The sequence below is a fragment of the Aristolochia californica genome, unplaced genomic scaffold (assembly GCF_029961685.1).
Source record: "Aristolochia californica isolate CCGP_79_NKW_82.1479 unplaced genomic scaffold, dmAriCali1.0.hap1 SCAF_6, whole genome shotgun sequence".
Taxonomy (NCBI): domain Eukaryota; kingdom Viridiplantae; phylum Streptophyta; class Magnoliopsida; order Piperales; family Aristolochiaceae; genus Aristolochia; species Aristolochia californica.
In genome coordinates, this window is record NW_027182257.1 from 43,335,901 (window position 1) to 43,354,734 (window position 18,834).

Sequence of the window (18,834 nt, forward strand, 5' to 3'; positions counted from 1 at the left end):
AGGGAGGCGGGCAGGACGGGCAGGAGGAAAGCAAAGAATTGCCGCTTCCGGGCAGAGTGTGTGGGGGTGTCCGACACTGACCCCCTCCTTTTCCCAAGATTTCTTTCTTTAATCATCATTTATTACTGAGCTACCCTAATGGTGAAGGAATGATATAAATTGGTAGGGTACTTGGGCCACCCTATAGTAATAATTTCATGATTGGGGAAAAAGACCACCTGGGGTAAATTCCAAGTCCCAATCATCTTTGCCCTCCTAACCTACATAAAGTGGGCTCCATCTCACTCAAATCCATCTCACATGTTTAAGACACCCACCCCTAAAAACAAAGGGTGGGAATTTAGAGAATTATGTATAATATCAATGCACATGTGTCTTAATTATATAAATAAGACTTTGGAATATATGAAAATATAAGAAGCCTAGCATTGAACATGTGGGGGGGATAAACATTGACCATAGTCCCAATTTTAACTATAAATTGATAGAATCTTTATTTTAAAAGGACTAGTTGGGTTATCCTCCTTAGACCTCCCACATCTCAAGTGACTCTCATCATCAAATTAAGTAGACTTTTCAAAGAGGTTTATGATTGACCCTGATATTAAGTTGATCATTATTAATAAATTAAAATAAGTATGGAAGGCAAAATCTCTTCTCAGTATAGTGATGTGTATAGGTCGGATCGAAATCGAATTTTCCAAAACCCAAACTTGAGCCTCAACCGGAAGAAACATGAAACCTCAAATCGGTCCCTGTATTGCGCCTGTAAACCCGACTTAAACTTGACTCATCCTTGCCTCATCCCAACTGGTAGGGTTTGGGAAAACCCATTCCCGACCCAAAATCTAGCTGGTATTTTCTCTAACCCTGTCCTTGATATGTGGAGTGAAACTCAATCTGAACCCAGGGTTTTTAAGTCGAGTCGAGTTGGGTTCTTCACAAAACACCACTTAGTGTCCTTCCTAATCTAGGTCACACTTAAAAATGCAATGAAACCTATTTACAAAGGCAAACAAATCTTAGTATTTCTTATCCTATAGAAGTAGTTAGACTTATATAAATCAGATTTTTACCCCCACCAATGTTTTGCCATACAATTGTAAGACCAATATTTACTCTCATTTGCTTGTTTATCATTAAATATTAAATATTTTATTTTTAATTTTGGATAACTATGTTTCATATAAGTAAGGATTATAGGAAAAAGAAAGAGAGAAAGTAATTACCCTAAGAATATAAAAATCCATTTCTGTGAGTGATTTAATAATGAACATCAAAATAATTTGTGAATTTAACTTATACAATGAGCTTGATTTATCTGAAAATTATATAATATGCGTTGATTTGAAATATTTTATTAATAAAATTTTATTTCCAATTTCATTATCATTAGGCAGTTGATAATATCATCACCTATTTTATTTTTCAATTGTAGCCACCAACTCATGGTTGGTCGATGAAACCCAATACTATCATGACCAGGAGATCCTAGTTTGTAAAACATAAAACGTTATGCTTGATTTAATTACCACCTGTCAGGAAGCACTTTGAAGTGCTTTCTCCCGATGAAAATCCTAATAGCTTGTAACAACTGTAAATGGCCGTAAACGATGTGCCCATTTCAGCAACTTCTCTCCTTCGCCTAGCTTAATATACAACAGAAATTCAAGAATGTCACTAACCCAAAAATCCCTCTCTTCCAATCAACAGAAAAAGCTAACTCAAGATGATTGCTTACAGCAATGAAAAGCTAATTCGGATTAAAAAAACCCTTCTCCCTTCTGCGTCCTTAACATAGAGAACTGACCTCCCAACCCCTCATCAGTCAGTTGAACTTCACTTAGGACTGGAACCGAGGTAGCCTAATCTTTCTGCTAAAATATTCACATCTTCATCATCTTCTCTGCCATCAGCATTACTTGGAACCTTTCCATCTTTGAACAACTGTTCCCAGAATTCGTCATCCAGTTCCCTATCTTCCCCTTCTTCTACTTGAGTTGCTGCTTGGCCTTCTTCTTCTTCTTCTTGATTCCTTCTCGCTCTCCTAAAACCCTGCATTTCCAAAGCAAGAGTCTCCAGCTCTGAGACTTGAAACCCATATGGGTCTTCCTCGAGAATTAACTCCTCTCCCTCAATGATGGTTTTCAGGTCAGTCTCGAGGTCAGTCTCAGAGCCGGGCCCAGGATGAGGTCCTTGTTGAATGGGTCTCCTCCTTTTCTTGGTAATGGCCTCTTCAAGCTCTCTCCTCTTTTCCCCCTGTTGAACCAATTGCTGTAGGAAAGTGGGGTTCTGCATTGCCCTTGCGAGGAATGTCATCATCTGTTGCTGCTTCTGTTCAGTTCCTTGGAGCCTTTCTTCCATGGCCTGTAGATTGGCTCTTGTATTTTGCTGTTGCTGCCGAAGCCTCACCAATTCTGCTACAAGTATGGTTTTATCTTGTCGTAGTCGGTCAATCACTGTCTCTGTTCCAAACCTCCCAACCTTCACACAAGGGCCAATAGACTGGTGCAGAGTAGAAGAGTGAGCAGGTGGCTTCCTCCTCCTGATGTTCTTCAGAAGATGCTTCTGACCCTTGAGAAATTCCTCATTGGCGAACTCCCACTTGTCAGGATCTACCTTCCTAAAGCCCTGCACGTAGAATCACAATGACCATCATATTTGAAACCAGAAGCAAGCACAGAAAAGAAGTGTGTTCAGAGGATGAATGGACATCAGCTAATTTAAGAGGGACTAAAATTAACTACTTATTGAGGTACCCAGAACGCTTCTTTAACTGCCACAGAACGCCTAAAACACAACGAAAGACAATTTGATCACTACAAAGAAAGCAATACGGGCATATAAGGAACAACAAAAGAAGATCATTGTAGGCCATATTTGTATGTACATACTTCCTTCACGCGAACAATCATAGTCTGAAGTTAATTTCGAAGGAGCCACGGACCATCTTCAGCTATTAAAGAATAAAGATAATTTCATTATAACATTAGAGTATCAGAATGAAAGCGCATGTAGCAGGTGAAAAATTATAAGCTCTGCAATCAGAAATATACTAAAAGCTCTTGTCAGTGCAACCTAATTACTTCAGCTGACCACAGCCCAAACAAAGGCAAGAATAAAAAGAAAAAAAGAAAAAAGAAAGTACAACACGACCATCAGACAGAAACCAAGAAAAAAAATGTCCACACAGTCTTTCTCCGACATTAAAAATAGAAATTATTAGTCAGAAAGTAGGGATGGGTACAGTGGGTTGGGTTTTTTAAAACCCGGAAGTGACCCCAAAGAAAAAGAAAACCAAACAGTCCCCCATCCTCGCAACCTATCCCTGTCCCATCCCTATCCCATCCCCTCCCCATGTCCCCAGCCCATCCCTAGCTTGTTGATTTCTAAGGCCAACATATAAACACAAGAGAGCTCAAAGGAAGGAGAGAAGAGAAGAACTCTAGCTCTTGGGAGAGAGAAGAGAAGAAACCAAGGAGAAAGAGAGATGTATAAACGAATTTGAGCCAAGAGGAAGAGGTTTGAATTCTCTACCCAATGTTTTGATGTTGTATTTATAGTTGTGTGAAAATGTTTACAATGACTACAATATCCTTAGGGCTACATGCATCAAAAGAAAAAAAAAACATAAGAGGCCATACACCAACTTGCATAATTACAATTATATGTCATCTCGATGAAAGTTTTTCTTATTTACTAACCATGCCACCCCTACGCACATGGGTGTCTCTTAACACTCCCCCTCGAACTAGTGTTTGTAACTTCACTTGCAAATAATCTTGGTCAAGAAACTTGTGTGCTTAAAAAAAAAATTGATTGCCTTGCTTTGATTCATCTTGTTTTTATTCACATCTTGTTGGTAGTCTTCATCTTGTCTCCCCCTTACTAGGATATTGTAGTCACATAAACTTGATTACCACAACACTTGGAATTCTTCATTATCTTTTTTGTACTTCTTCTTTTACTTCTCCCCTTCAAACTGAGGATCTTTTTGTTCTTTACCAAGAGACCCAACTTGCACAACATAATGGTGAAAGAAGAAAAATCACTTCTAGCCGTACAACATAGCTTCGTACACTAGTCAAAATGGTCATAGTCTGAACACACACCTCTCAATTTCAATGCTGAAAAAATAGCCCAACTTTAGGGCACAACAAAGAGACTACTCATTTTCTAAGGGTAGCTCAAACAAAAAAACACCTCTTGTGTGAAAAATAAAAAGACTTGACTCAAACTGGATGTTAGGTATACTCTTATACTTTTAGGTAGTAGATCTATAGGCATTGCTTTGAAGTGAATTTAATAAAAACAAATTGAAAAAAGTACTTTGAGGAATTAAAGGTATGAATTAAAAAAATAGCAACTCTTATACTTTAAAAGGAAGGAGGTGCACAATGCAGTTTTTCATACTTCCAAGTAAGAAGGAGGCACTTTTAAACCAATAGATGGATAAAAAGTGACCAAGATTTACTCAAGAGGAATGTAAAAAACAATTCTTCTATGGACATGAAGATTAAAGAAACTTTTAAAAAAAACCCAATAAGAATATTTTGAGATGGAACATAATAATAAAAACTTTCTAAACATAGACTTCTCGTATACGACAATTATCTTTTAACACATCGTGACCAATTTGGAAAGAAATATTCAAAAGATAAATTCTAGAATAAGGGAGGTTTTAGGATACTAAGATTTGGAATTTAGAATGAGAAAACAAGACTTCTTAATTCAAAATTTTCAGACTTTGTCAAAAAAGGAAACTAAATTCATAATGGGAAAGACTTCTCTTAAGGAAACTAATGTAATATGAGATCAAACAAAAGAAACTTTTAAGGAAGGAATGATACGCAAATTAATAAAATCTTGCCTAAATTTTGATAACAAATAGGAAACTTAACCAACATCAATAACTCAAAAAGTGAACCAAAAAAATTGGTTTAAATTTGGATTTGTACATTCAACAAGATACTAGCATAACCTTTGATTCTTCCCATGTGGATATCTTTCTCCAGATATATTGGATTGAGAAACGGTTTATGGGGATAAAAAGTAGACTCACTTAGCTTTCTTTTGAGATATAATTCTCAATATAAATGCTCAATCATGTTGGTACAAACCGTTGAGGAAGTTGAGGTTTGCTGCTACACGAAATTTTTCTGTTGTTTGACCTTTGGTGCTTCAAAATGTCGATTTCTCTTTCTAGAAAAATTTGATTTGAATGCTTCATTTTTCAGTTGGAAACTAGGCTCAAATGTCTTTCCAACGGTATATAATTTGCTATAGGAAACATATGGTAAGAGAGTAAAACATCTAATAAAAAACAAGGATTGGAAAAGAAAGACTTAAGTAAAAACGAGAATCTCCTTTTTTTTTCTTTTTCTTTTTCTTCTTCCACCATTTCTTCTCCATCTTCTTCTTCTTTTCCATCTCAAATCTTTGCCCGCTTTGATACCATATTGATTTCTTAAGGCCAACATATAAATACAAGATAACTCAAGGGAAGGAGAGGAGAGGAACTCTAGCTATTGGGAGAGAGGAGAGCAAAAAAAAGATAAAGAGAGAGAAGTGTATGGACAAATTTGAGCCAAGAAGAAGCGGCTTGAATTCTCTACTTCATGCCTTGAGGCTGTATTTATAGTTGTGTGAAGGGGTTTATAATGACTACAATGCCCTTAAGGCTACTTGCATCAAAAGAAAAAAGACATATGAAGACATACACCAATTTGCATAATTACAATTCTATGTCATCTATATGAAAGTTCTCCTTATTTATTAGCCATGACACCCCTACACACATGGGTATCTCTTAACTGGCTCATGGTCCAATCTACCATACATTTAATATTTTAAAATTCTAAAAAATATTAATCTATACTTTATAAATAAAGAATAATAGAAAAGCTCCCTAAAATTAAATTCTCTTTCTATATTTAAATATATATTAGAATTTCAAAAAAGGTAAATAAGTTAATCAGGTTGGGTTTAGGTCGACTTTGGTAAAACCCATCTCCACCTTGAACTTGTGAGTTTTTTTTCCAACTCCGTTCCCACCCCTGTAGGGGGTGAGAGAGAAAACCCAAACCTGGGTTTCGGGTTAACTTGGGTTGGGTTGGGTCCAACCCCCCCTAACAGACCTCATGCTCACCCCTAGTGAGAAGTCACAAAAACAAACATACACTAGGTAATTAATAAATAAACAGATTTCTTGTGGCTATAAGGAATGCCTATGTACACAACCCAAAGATAGTCTTTTCACTTTCTTGCAACTGCTTGTGAAGAAGAAAAACAAATATAAGACAATAGTCTCTTCTCTTTCTTGTAACAGCTTTTTCTGTTTTAAATAGGTAAATTTTATTTAGTGGGCAAAAGAACAAAAGTAAGGAAGGGCCAGAAACCACGAGAGATCAGGGTCACCCATTTTTAGCAAGAGAGTCAGCCAGATGATTGGCTGATCTGGGCAAATGACTTCAGATCTGTTTAAGTTTCGTAAAGGGCTAAATATCCTTATTCATAGCCATTGAATACCTAGTAAACAACAAAAAAGGCTAGCTGAAGCAGGAAAAAAGAACATAATACACTGCCAAGTGAAAACATTGAAAGAACCAACAAGACCGTTGGTCAGCAAATCTGAAAGACACAATAAACAAAAGAATGGTAGATTGGAAGTTCAGAACAGGGAAAATGACACTGTTCAGAGGCAAAATGTGCATTATTAGGAGTTTCCTTTGAACATATCCCAAAATTTCACGGCAAAATCATTCGGGAAAAAAGAAAATCAGATAGTCTTGTTGAAAATGAAGAACATATAATAATACTACTGGTTTGAGGTAGCAGCACATGTTGATTATCTTCATCTTCTTACGCTTCCAGAGCTCACAATCCTGAGAAGAACAATCAAATCTATCAAACGGCGAAAGTAATCAGATGGAGACACTCACATAGGTATTCAGTTGCCTCACAAAGCTAGAGAAATTGCTGTGCTTGAAGTGTCTCGGAAGAAGACTGGTGGTGAAGGCATGGACGTCCCACACTACGAAGCTATTTCCAGTTCTGCTCCAGGATACAACCTCATTCGTATTTGGGTCATCCACCATATCAAACGTTTTCGTCAGGAACGGCGGTGGTCCTGCGTCATTAAGCCCCTCCATTGGCCGCGGAGGCGAGAGCGAGGAGCTTGACCCTGGAAATTCCTCCTTCACTGGATTCATGGCTACTAAGGAGAGGAACACTTCAGAACTTCAATAGCAGTTTAATGAAATGAATCAATCCCTTCTTCAACGGATTAGCTGAATGCAATATTTTGACCACGTTTGCAGCTTACAAGACCCAAAACCGAAAATCAAACTGAAAGGGGTGAAATTAGGCTTGAATTACAACAGCGAAACCCCAAAAAAACAGAGTCCAATTTGTAGTAGAAGGGATTTCCACGTGAAAGGAAAAACAGACAAAAAAAATGCAGAGACAGATAACCCAGACCAGAAAACTCGATGAAATGCAGAGCACTGTGCACTGGAAACAATAGAACGATACTTACGAAAACCCAGCAAGCACATAAGTCCCAAAGACGGAAAAAAAACGGAGAACAATGAAATGCAGAACAGTAGACAGCCAGAAACAAGTCAAATTAACCGAACCATACTTACGGAGAAAACAGACGATACAAAAGACCCAAACAGACAACACGGAGATCAGTAAAAAGTGAAATGCGCGACCACGACCCAGAACCAAATATCAGCGAAGAACTCGTATGTATGGAATTTTGAAAAAAAAACGCATCGATCAATTCCTTGACCCAACACTCCCACCAACTGATACAACAAATCTTAAACTTAAAACCTTCAAAATTCAAATAACCCTACCGGTATTCAGCCGTTTACCTTCTGTCTAAAGAGATAGAATCATAAAAGCAGAGCGGGAGCTAATATAACAGAGATGGATTCACAGAAACTTCCGGAGAGGTTCGCAAGTTGCAATTTTTTAAAACGATTAGGCCGAGGAAGGAAAGTTCCAGAAAGTTTCAAAAGGAGAGCAATGCAAATGCTCCGAGACTGGACCCATCTCCGGTACAGACCCAGCATGGCCCTGAAAATGATTTGAGCTTTAAATAAAACAAGTAAATCTGAGGCTCTGAATTGAAATGGGGATTTCATTGTCAGTATCCGGGACCCCTGAAACCACCTTTGTAATATCATTGGATCATCCCCATTTTTGTATTGATTTTTTCCTGAGGTTCTAGAACAATTAAGTAAAATAAGAAGCTCCAATACTGATAAAAAATTTAACTGGACACTCGGTGGAGGTGGGTGGGATTGCCACAATCTCATACCCAATTTTTATATTGTTTACAGAATAAAGAAATCTAAAATATGTTGATATTTTGGGAAGTGAGATATGGATGTTCGTGTAACAGGTGTTTACCCTAGGCATTTCCACATTTATAATTAGAACAAATTGCACCTAGGACTTCCCAAAACCCTTTGAGATTAGGTAAAAAAATTCAAAAAAAATTTTGAAAGGATTTTTTTATATATGAAGGATATTCTCATTAATGAACCTGATGATGCTTAGTAATTCTACACCCTTATCCAGTTAATAATCACAGGAAGATGTGGAAACAAGTCCAAGAACCTCTGCAACACAGAAGCATATTCATAAATCAGGGTTGCAACTTGCAAGGATAGGCGGAGAGGGGATAAGGTGCAAGAGAATTGGGCGAGAAGGATTTTCTAACACAATTTAAGAAATAAAATTTTGAAACACTCACCCAAATCTGACAAGGAACAAGGCTCTTGAATCGAATCACTCACCCAAATCTGACAAGGAACAAGGCTCTTGAATCGAATCACTCAGAGGCAGTGATAGATGTTACGGTTTTCTGCAATTTGATCAAGCGACAGAGCTCATTTTGGAAGAAATTTGACCTCATGTACGCCGACGTTAATGTCAGATACACTTTCGACACTAAGTGGCCAAAATCTGACCTGCTAAAAGTTAAACAGTCCTTTTGCTCTCAACTTTTAAGGAACTTTATGGGAAAAATATGCCCAACAAGAAAGTTGAAACACTCTTGTCATGAGATTCTAACCGTAAGTTTTTTTTTTTTTTTTTTTCCTCTGTATTGAGTTTGACAACTGGTCCGATCTCCTTTTTCTTCTTTGTCCATTGAAATTTAAATGTATGAAATACAACTGATCTGATTTTTCGAGCGTTTCGTTACATAATTTTCAGTTTTCTCTCTCGTACTTGAATTCCTTCTGTAAAGCTCAGGGGAAGGGTTCACTGAAATTATTATTTTTTTTAAATGAGATCTCTGGATACGAAGCAGAAAGGATTTCTGGTGGCATGTGGCATCCACACTGATTCCAATTTGCTAGAACGCAGATCAACAAAGAATCTCTTTTATTGCTCTCCGAAGTCTTCTTTTTTTAATGTTCTTGGAATTTCTCTCTTGGATTATTCTATTCCTTAACATATTCTCGCTAAAGCTTTGTAAAGAATGGCTCTAACGTGAAATCTGCCGCCCCATGTTAGTCTGAACCATTTGCCTGTTTAATGAGTACATAGTTGTTTAGGGAGGCTACTGAATCAGACAATTTGTCAGGGTTTTTCAAACCTATGGATTTGATACAGATATTAAAAATGCCAAAGATTAATGAGATAGATCCTATCATGGACAGTGGACATAAAAAATATTAGAAGAACTCAGCTTGTTAGAACTTTTCAGATCTACGGAATTTGATACATCTGGCCGAATTTTTCAAGAAACTCAACCTAAAAAACCAAGGGACAGAGTTCTCGATTTTCCTTACAGATTGGAGCCTGCAGAGTGGGGCAAACCCTATTGGGTTTCAAATTAGGAATGGGTTTTCTCAAAACTGTCTTTTGATAAATCACAACATAATGTTAGTCAGCCACATTGTTCCATTGGGGGACTGTGTGCGGGTTCCAAGCGATATAGGCAAAACTTGTACTTCTTCTAGTCTTTCTTCTCCTATTCCTTCATTGCCATTTTGGTTCTTTTCTATATCTCATCGCTCGTCATCAGTGAAGAGCCATTACTGCTGTCCTACTGGGTCTCAGTCAATCATGCCTGGATCATCCTAAAATGACACTTCTACTTTCTCCCTTGTTACCATTCCTAGTTTTATAATAATTTTGAGTCCTGCTTTCACAATTATGTGCATGCCACCTAGAGCAGTCCTACGTCCACTTCATCTTTGTAGATGATGCTCATCTACCACCCAAGACAGCTATCTTGTGGAGTTGTACCTTTTCACTCTTCAACAGAAGCCTAGAGCACAACATTCAGCAACAATTCTACTTAATCCCCTGAATTCTTTCTTTGTGCGGAATCATCCTCGACCTTTCTTTTGAAGAATTGAACTTAGACAACAGAAGAGTCTCTTTAGGGTATGATCCGAAGTCAATCTGCATACAAGACTATCTTTCAAATGTCCATTAAATTTCCACCTCGTATGCCAAGTCTTATGTTGTTTACCTTTAAAGATTTTGAATTCTGGACCCAGCTTTCACATTGCCAATTGCTCAGATATAGATTCATCAAGTGATATCGTCTGCAACATAAACCAAGGGTTGGAATGAGTTGTCAACTTGTCATCATCACTGTGAAAAGATAAACACAAGCTGTCTTCGAACAATATTTAGAAAAGAAGGGTGGAAATGAATTGCAGATACAATGTCATACCACTTGGAGTCCTATAGAGCATAATGCACCGACTAGTCCATTCACCTACTCATGTTTTGCAGTTGTGGATGAAAATATGGATGCTGAAGAGCTTCATCCACACTCAAACGATCCTCCTGCAAGTTCACATTATGTGATAACTATAGATTATGCAGATTCTCGCTGTACACAAGTATCGTCCAAGTTAAGAATATATTCATAAATCAAAATGTGATAGTAAAAAAGCTAGGTAATTCAGTAAATTAGCACTAGAAATATGATAAGTTGATATTTCTTTACACTGATCTCAAACATAATGCCATGCTTCACATTTGAGAAGTTCATTCCTCTTTTCAGTTTCATTCAGATTCTATTATACAAGTCAAACAAATTATTTGTCGCAGATATTTACATAGCTAAGCGTAGAGCAGAACCGAGAACCCAAACCCAGAACAGTTGGATAATGCTCTGATGATAGATATATTCATCCAGTACAAATATATACCTCCTGTTTTTTGCAACTACCATATACAGCATGAATTAGTTGCAAAAGGTAATGCAACATTTGTAACACTATTACATAAGAAAGTGCATTGATCTGGCAGGATAAAACTAAGCAGAAGATCATAGTATTCTAGGTGGCAAGATTACTAATATAATGAAATAGTTCAGGCTTACCGGATGCCATAGCAACAGCTGCCGCACCAAACGCAAAGCCCATATATTTGGAAACCTGATAAGAAAGTATTAGGATGACCAAAACACCCCTCATATATTCTCTAAACCTTGTGCAAATATAAAATATTTCTCAATGGGAGAGGATTCATATTATAAAATGTGATGAAGGTCGATAAGATGGTTTCCAACATACCCAACACAACCCTCAACAAAAAGCTATAACAAAAGTAAAAATTTGGAAAGAAAAAAGAAAAGAGTAGGATAATATAAACTAACCCAAGTTGGAGAGGATCTCTGCACTTCACAAGTTTTGAGAAAGACTCTTCAGAGCATTTCCAGGAAGCTGGCCAAACCCCAAGCTTATTTCAAGAAAGATGATCAGCTGTCAGGACCACAAGGTAGATTCTCCCACAGGGAGCCCATTGTAAATGTGACCACTAAAATAACCTCAAATATAACTTTACTTCTAAGGGTATATTCACTTTCTTAATTGAGTAATCATCTCAGTACAGCATCAATAAGGAAACACCATTATTCCAATTCTATGTCATCCTCAAGGTAGTCAGCACTTTATTCAGATCTCAGTCAATACGTAAGAGTTACATTCAAAAGACAACACGTTTGTGGCTGGTTGAAGCTTGTATTCAATCTGCCAGTCCTACTAGGGAATTTCGTACCCAGCAGTAATACAAGAGTCTTTGCCTTGATTGTTCTCTTGTACATGGTAAAGGTGGCCGCACCATCCGATGAACTGCTTCAGAGGTAAAATGTTGGCTATTCGTTTCCAGTTAAATTTTTTCTCTTGAAATAATTGGAGTTCATATCATGAACTGTTAAAAACAGTCCAACATGGTTCTAGGATTAGAAACTCATGTGGTTATTACTTAGAAAGAGGTCTCCTAATTTTAACTAGTAATTTTCATAAACATTTAACAGTGTGGCCTGCTCGGGGTGAGTCCCACACTTGTCAAAGGGAAAGTCCTGATTCTAACCCCAGACACCTTTATAGAGTTTACACATCTAGTGGTTCACTAGCACTTTGACCAAAATACTTTGCAGACTGATTTGCTAAAGCTAATCTTTGATAGAGGCTCATATTGGAATCCACAGGCCAATAAGTGATACGTCAACAAAAAGACAACATATGTAACAGCTCATATTGGAAGGTACAGGCCAATAAATGATACGTCAATCAAAGACAACATATGTGACCTGAACTCATTCAAAGGTAGAGTAGAAAGAACCACTCAACCTTGTCTCTTCTGAGCAAGCAACTTTCCCCAGCTCGAGCACTTGCCTGGTACAGTAATAGGTGACAATTGAAGATAGATGATTACATCAGCACCCCCCTGTTTTCCTTTTCCAATAAGACAGGATCAGCAGAATCTGAAAGTAGTTTGACAGAAATGGGCCAACTATTGAGGTTGGAAATAATCATATCTTTGCTGGTATCATTGGTCTAATTCTCACTGTCCTTCAAACAATTGGGCAGCCAATTGCATCCGAAAATAATCGAGCAGTATCAAGAGGCTCTGGTCAACCAGAGGAGAAGGCACGCTACCCTGTTTTCTTATTTAAAATCTTCCACACCCACTCTGCTGTGATGCTTGTACTACTAACAATCTCCTTGCATCTTCAACCCTAGTCAAACAAATAAATCACAGGCCTAGGACGTGAAGCAAAAGGACAAAGAATAGAAAAACAAAACTGGGCTTGGACTAGCTCCAATACCATGATAAACTGAGCATACTTAATCTCGAAATGACTGACCAATTTAGGAGGCATATTACAAGATTCCAAGTTTAGGATCATACATACAACAGACAATGAAGAACTTTTACCTAATGATACCCCCTCTCACAACCCGATGGACCACGGACTTTCTTCATTCTCTCTCACAACCAGACAGACCCCACACTTCTTTCATCTAATCATCAGTAGAATGAAGAGTAGAAAATCAGAAGCTCTTTTTTAGCAAAATCAGAAATAGAGTTTACAAAGGAAAGAGAATACAAGAAGCACCTGAAGATGCAAAGGTTACAAGAAAACCAAGAAAAGGGCAAAAGGATTAAGAAACTTAAAAAAAAGACAAATGCACAAAACTAACGGGAAAGATGCTAAGTTGAAGGGAAACTCTAGTCCTTGCCAAGGAATCAGGTAAGTGGTTGGCACTCTTAAGGGATGTCGATCCAGGAAAGAGTCAGCAGCCTACACAAGTCCTTGATCTTATTAGAAACAGGAACTTTATAATTACAAAGAGCTTTCTATGTTCACGTGTCCCAACTTGGGGTGTAGGCACCAGGTTGGTCCAGCCTGGTATTAGATAAGTTCCTTACTGGTCCTCCATTTAAGGGCATCGTTTTTCACATTTCATCAACTTTGGAGCTTTTGGTGTATTAGTTTGGTGCCTAATATTAGTATCAGAGCAGGCACCAGGTCACGTGTTCGAATCCCAGAGAGGATGACCTATGACAAGGGCTACACCGTGTTGGAGTCAGAGCTGTCACAAAGGTGAAAAAGGCTATATGATATGGAGTTAGAGCCATCAAAGAGTAGGCCTTCGTAGATGACAACTCAAAATTATGGTGGATTGTTATAATCCTATGGGGCCCAACTTGGATATGGGTGCCAATTAGATAGATTTAAGTGCCTAATTTCCCACGTTCCATCGACTCTGGAACTTTTGGCATATTGCTAGGTATCTAATATAGGACTTTTAAGTTTCAAAAAATTCTAGCAAATATAAGTATGGGTATTTTAGAAATTGGATTGAAATCTCAAATTTCAAAGTTACTAAAGGCTTCCCTTGTAGGTTGTTGCAATAGAGTTAACAAAAGTCATAAAAAGAGCACTTACATCAAAGTTGAGCTTAAAGACACCAAGGGTTGGAGGTTGTCACTCTTTCAGAGTGGGGCCACAGGAGGGGGCGGACATTTGAGTAACAGTCCGCCAATTGCTGCGAAGAGGGATCCCACCAAGGTGTTGTAGTTCTTTCCTTGAGTGAATCCTAGTAGTGATTTGGCCAATGATGCCAATAGAGATGTCATCAGCACTAGAGAATTTGCAATTGAATCGATAGTTATTCCTCTCTTTACATAAGCCTCGAGGGCCTTGCGCAAGGCAAACCAAGAGGAGGAGCTTGCCCAACTAAGGGATGGGGAAGTTGAGCAGAAGTGACAAGTGGTGGAGAGATCACTAGGAAGATAAATTTGAATACCAATCATGTCGACCAGTCGGTTCCAAACTTTCCAGGTGTAAAGGCCAATGGAGAAGGAGATGGGAGATAGTCTCATCATCAGCATTGCGAAGGGGGCATAGGATGGATGAACCCAAGTTGCCTCTTCTCAGAGATTGTCCAAGGTCAAGATCTTATTGTGGAAGAGCAAACTCCACATAAGAAAAAAACCTGACCTTCAGAGAGAGAGGGTGTGGGGGGGGGGGGGGGGGGGGTGGCTGTGCAATAGCAGCATGATGAATATATGATCAACGTTCTGGCCCAAAATGTGGAGATAAACCGAGGCAGTCGAAAACGAGCCACTGTCAGCTGGCTTCCAAATCAGCATGTCATCAAGGTTACTTCTAATTTTGATTGAAGTGAGATTATTGAGGAGCTTACAAACATCCTGAGTCTTCAAGTTATTCATACCTCGACGAAAGTAGAGATTCTGGTAACCGCCGGGATCCCAAGAGTTGACCACTGAGATAGAATGGTGTCGGCTAAGTCCATGCAAGGTAAGATAGGAGGCATTGAGGGGCCCCAATCCTCTATTACCAATCATTCCAGAATTCAATGCAGTCCCCATTCCCAACATAGAGTCAGATAGCTACTACAAAAGTGAGTGTCACAAAGGAGAAAGTGTGTGACGCAATCCTCCGAAGATCCACCAAATCAGACCTCATCAGAGCTTAGAAGCAACCATGGGTCTCCAAATGGTTTTCAGAGAAGTATTGAATTTTTTTAACCACTTGACAAGGATTGTGGAGTTCATACTTTGGTGAGCCTAATCCCGAAACCACCTAGAGTCTTTAGCTTGCAAATGTCCTTCTAATTCACAAGATGGTACTCAAAACCATCATCAGCCACCCGTCAAAGGAAGCGGTTCTTAATGCTCTTGATTTGATTGAAAACGGAGGCTAGGTAGGGGAGGAAGGAGAGAAAGTGAATTGAAAGACTAGTAATGCAGGAGTTTAAGAGGACGAGATGACCAACATGAGTGAGTAATTTTCTGCGCCAAGTGGCTAGATGTCAATAAACCGGCAATCTTAAAGCACAATTTTGGAAAAAACACTATACCCATAAACATGTGCTTATAATTGTATTGAGCCACTTCTATTGTCCATCACTATCTCATTGAAACATTTAGATCTTATATGAGACAAATGTGAAGCTTATGTGCTATTATCTTCCTTGATGAGGATCGTTTACGCAAGGGAGACAAGTTAACTTGATTATTTGGTTCAACACGGAGACAAAGTTCAATTTTCTGCAGTTTTAGTAAATTAGAATTAGGGGTCTCATTTATAATTTCAATTTTATTTCAAGCGAATATCTTTTTATAAGTTAAGTTTAATTGGGATTTTTCTCATTTTGAACTCAATGTTTAGTTAGGCCTTTGTTCAATTAGGATCTTAGGGGATTCTTTTTAACCTTAGCTTTTGTCATATTTCCTTGTTGCCTCCGAAATAAACAAGAAACTAGAGATCCTAGTTGATCAAGAAAAAGGTATAAAACATTAAACTTACATGATCTTTTGATCCATCTCTCCGGTGATGCTGGGGTGAACTCCCAGGGGCCAAAATGCACATTTCCATAAGTGATCTCAATCTGCAATAGAACTTCATCAGAAGCTATCCAACAGTTTTTTGAACATTTTTAGGAAATCTCTCCATGCATAAGATGACCAAGTACACATATTACAGAAATATAGTTGCTTTCCTAAAATAGCAGCCAGACAAATTAGGCATTTAGAATAATAGAAGAACAGCAAGATTTTATAAATATATATATGTAAGAGTGAGAATGTGTGTGTGTGTGAGAGAGAGAGAGAGAGAGAGTTCACAATTTTTTTTTTTTAAGATTAGAGCTTGTAGGGAAGAGAGTGAAAGTTCATCTAGAGTGATTTGCTTTTTCTTTTCTTTTTTTATTCGGAAATCATCTAATATTCCTAGAAAAATGTGTTTTTCCACTTAAGTGCAGACATTTAAAAATAGTAAAAGGGAGTTCCCGGACAAAATCTTTCAATTCAAACTAAGGTAGATAAATTGCCTTAACCACTCTAAACTCTCAAGAGTCAAATTAGACCCTTCTACTGAGTTATTCACTTCCAATTATTATGCTTAAAAGAGAGTACAACGAATTTTCAAGGTGACGTGAATTCACCTCCGAATTCCCACTTGACAAACTCATTCTTGTAAAATTCTCCAAAAAAAGTGAACTCTCTAGCAATTTTCTCTGTGCACTAACAGGCCCCACAAGTCATTTTCAACTCTCAGAAAACAAAGAAACCACCAAACATCTAGTATAAAATCGTGCAGAATATATATTGCTCTACAAGCACAACATGCAAGTAAATCATGCATGAGATAAGTTCCCAAGGAAAAAGCCAATAAGCAAAAAAAAAAAAAAAAAAAAACCTATGTTTAAAACATTTATTTTTCAAGACAGACATATCAGTTTTCCTTTTATTTGGTATGATTCTGAAGGGACTAGATTCAGGAATAGCTTAAACTTACTTATAAGCTAGCACTTTTGTGCCTTGGTTCCAGCCCTCAAGATGCTGATCAAGAAGAGCCTGAGTTCGAGAACTAATCTCAAACACATGAGGGGAACCTAAAATCAACTCCAACATCACAACACCCACACTCCACATATCATATCTGTTTGCATGAAGATTAATCACTCGTACTTCAGTTTGAACATATAAAGTTTAAAATATATGAGATAGATCAGAACAAATTACTTCAAGGTTGTACTTGAGGGGCCCTGAAACCAACTGGAATTTAAAAGTGCTTCTGGTGGAGCATACTCAAAAGTTTGTTCAGATCTGAAGAAATTAAACCAACAAAATAGAAGTCAATGATCTCCGACTTACTGAAAGTTCACAAATAAGAGAAAAGAAAAAGAAGTACACAAAACAATCAAGTGTCCTTGCAGAGACTGCTCCTATATAGAAGAAAATAACTCATTTGACCCCTCTATGTATAAATTCCATGTAATGTTATTGAAGCAGTATGGTCCAAATCCTTTGGCTCAAAAATAATAATGACCTCCCAGGGCAATAGCACAGGGAGATTCTAGACATCTCAAGTCCTCATCCTTTTTCTTTCTAATGCCGATTAGGCATGCGTCTCTCTTTTGATCATTCTATCACACTAGGTTAATAGATGCCCCAGACCAGGCAAGGCTTGAACCCAAGACCTCCTATTGAAATCCTCCCACGCTAACAACAAGGTGTTGGCAAGTGAAATCCTTTCTTTCCTGTCCTACACCATTGGGTGATGGACTAAGTGCCTCAAATCCATCGTGAGTGATTTCTTTCTATTGCCTGCCCTCTATATGGAAGCTACACAGTCTTAAGAGGGTTTCTACTACCTATTGTGGTCTGTGCAAGCATCTGTAGGTGTATTTTGCTGTTCTAACAGGTGATAATAAGTAACTATTGCTGGACTTTAGTATTTGTTCCTACTGCCTACTGTCAGAATTGTTGTTATTGTCAAATATGGTGCTGGTATATATCTGCGCAAACCATTCCTACATGGATTGTTCCTGATCTGGATTATTTCAGTATAGAACAGCTTAATACTCTGTGGTTAGTCACTCTGTGTGTGTGTGTGTGTGTGTGTGTGTGTGTGTGTGTGTGTGTGTGTGTGTTTTAAGAAGTGTTGTGTGTTTCCTTGTTGTGGTGGTGAGTAATTGCTGATGTTAAACCAGCCAAGGGTGATGAGTAAAAACTGAAAATCACTCGGGTTACATCCGTGAAGTTGAATTCAAGTAACTATGAAGTTTGGGACCAAGCAGTTCAGATTTTCTTGTGATCGAAAAGGAAGCTTAAGTATATGACAAATGATCCACTTGATTCTAAAAAAGAAGAATGGGAGACTGATAATTTCAGTCATTTCTTGGCTCTTCAATAGTATGGAATCTCATATTTTAAACCAAGTAGTGTTTAACAAGATGTAATCAGCGTGATTAACAAGTACTACAATCCTTTTGCCCCTTTTTTCTACCCATCAAACATCTTCAGAACCAGAGCCTTGACCTAACTGACTTAAGCGAGAGGCGCAAAAGTCGTTGCTTGTTCCTCCGGGGTTAAAATTAAGAACCACCAATGGTGGAGGTAGATGATCTTAATCAGCTAGTTGCCAGATCCAGATGCAAATCCAATTTGACCCTGTGAAGAAAACAGAAGAGAGTGCTAGCTAGCACACAAGCCCCTTTATGTAAGTGGGGCACTTTAACCACGCTTGTG

General features: G+C 38.1%; 2 protein-coding genes across 7 annotated transcripts in view; both read right to left on the reverse strand.

Annotated features, from left to right (window-relative positions):
* Nucleotides 1-1,524: 1,524 nt before the first annotated feature.
* On the reverse strand, nucleotides 1,525-8,973 carry LOC137934328 (heat stress transcription factor A-2b-like). Of its 4 annotated transcripts, XR_011109162.1 has the most exons (4): nucleotides 6,942-7,030; nucleotides 2,895-2,956; nucleotides 2,748-2,790; nucleotides 2,542-2,631 (listed from the first exon to the last, which is right to left on the reverse strand). XR_011109162.1 is itself a non-coding variant. In XM_068778611.1 (3 exons), the coding sequence occupies exons 2-3, from the start codon at nucleotides 7,209-7,211 to the stop codon at nucleotides 1,840-1,842; spliced, it is 1,062 nt and encodes a 353-aa protein (XP_068634712.1). In that variant the 5' UTR covers nucleotides 7,212-7,347; nucleotides 8,768-8,973; the 3' UTR covers nucleotides 1,525-1,839. The 4 variants fall into 4 exon arrangements, 3 of the variants coding, with proteins under 3 accessions (XP_068634712.1, XP_068634711.1, XP_068634710.1); XM_068778611.1 differs by lacking the exons at nucleotides 2,748-2,790; nucleotides 2,895-2,956 and adding an exon at nucleotides 8,768-8,973 and having other exon boundaries at nucleotides 1,525-2,631; nucleotides 6,942-7,347; XM_068778610.1 differs by lacking the exons at nucleotides 2,748-2,790; nucleotides 2,895-2,956 and adding an exon at nucleotides 8,768-8,973 and having other exon boundaries at nucleotides 1,525-2,631; nucleotides 6,942-8,085.
* A 712-nt stretch (nucleotides 8,974-9,685) lies between these two features.
* Nucleotides 9,686-18,834, reverse strand: part of LOC137934051 (uncharacterized) — a 43,905-nt gene continuing 34,756 nt past the window's right edge. The window contains exons 15-22 of one of the 3 annotated variants that reach the window (XR_011109154.1): nucleotides 17,326-17,409; nucleotides 17,099-17,242; nucleotides 16,109-16,190; nucleotides 11,642-11,724; nucleotides 11,366-11,420; nucleotides 10,709-10,824; nucleotides 10,502-10,577; nucleotides 9,686-10,431 (exon numbers count right to left, since the gene is read on the reverse strand). Coding sequence is in view for 2 of the 3 variants with exons in the window: in XM_068778247.1 (XP_068634348.1) it covers nucleotides 10,750-10,824; nucleotides 11,366-11,420; nucleotides 11,642-11,724; nucleotides 16,109-16,190; nucleotides 17,099-17,242; nucleotides 17,326-17,409 (523 nt within the window). In the remaining variant the exon portion in view is untranslated. Of the gene's footprint in view, nucleotides 10,578-10,708; nucleotides 10,825-11,365; nucleotides 11,421-11,641; nucleotides 11,725-16,108; nucleotides 16,191-17,098; nucleotides 17,243-17,325; nucleotides 17,410-18,834 lie in introns of those variants that run through there. The other 2 variants (XM_068778247.1, XM_068778248.1) reach the window with 2 other exon arrangements.

Coding starts and splice junctions, on each gene's coding strand:
- LOC137934328 (XM_068778611.1), bottom strand. CDS start 7,211: ATGAATCCAGTGAAGGAGGAATTTCCAGGGTCAAGCTCCTCGCTCTCG. Junction 2,632..6,941: donor TGAGGCAACTGAATACCTAT/GTGAGTGTCTCC, acceptor TTCTACGTGCAG/GGCTTTAGGAAGGTAGATCC.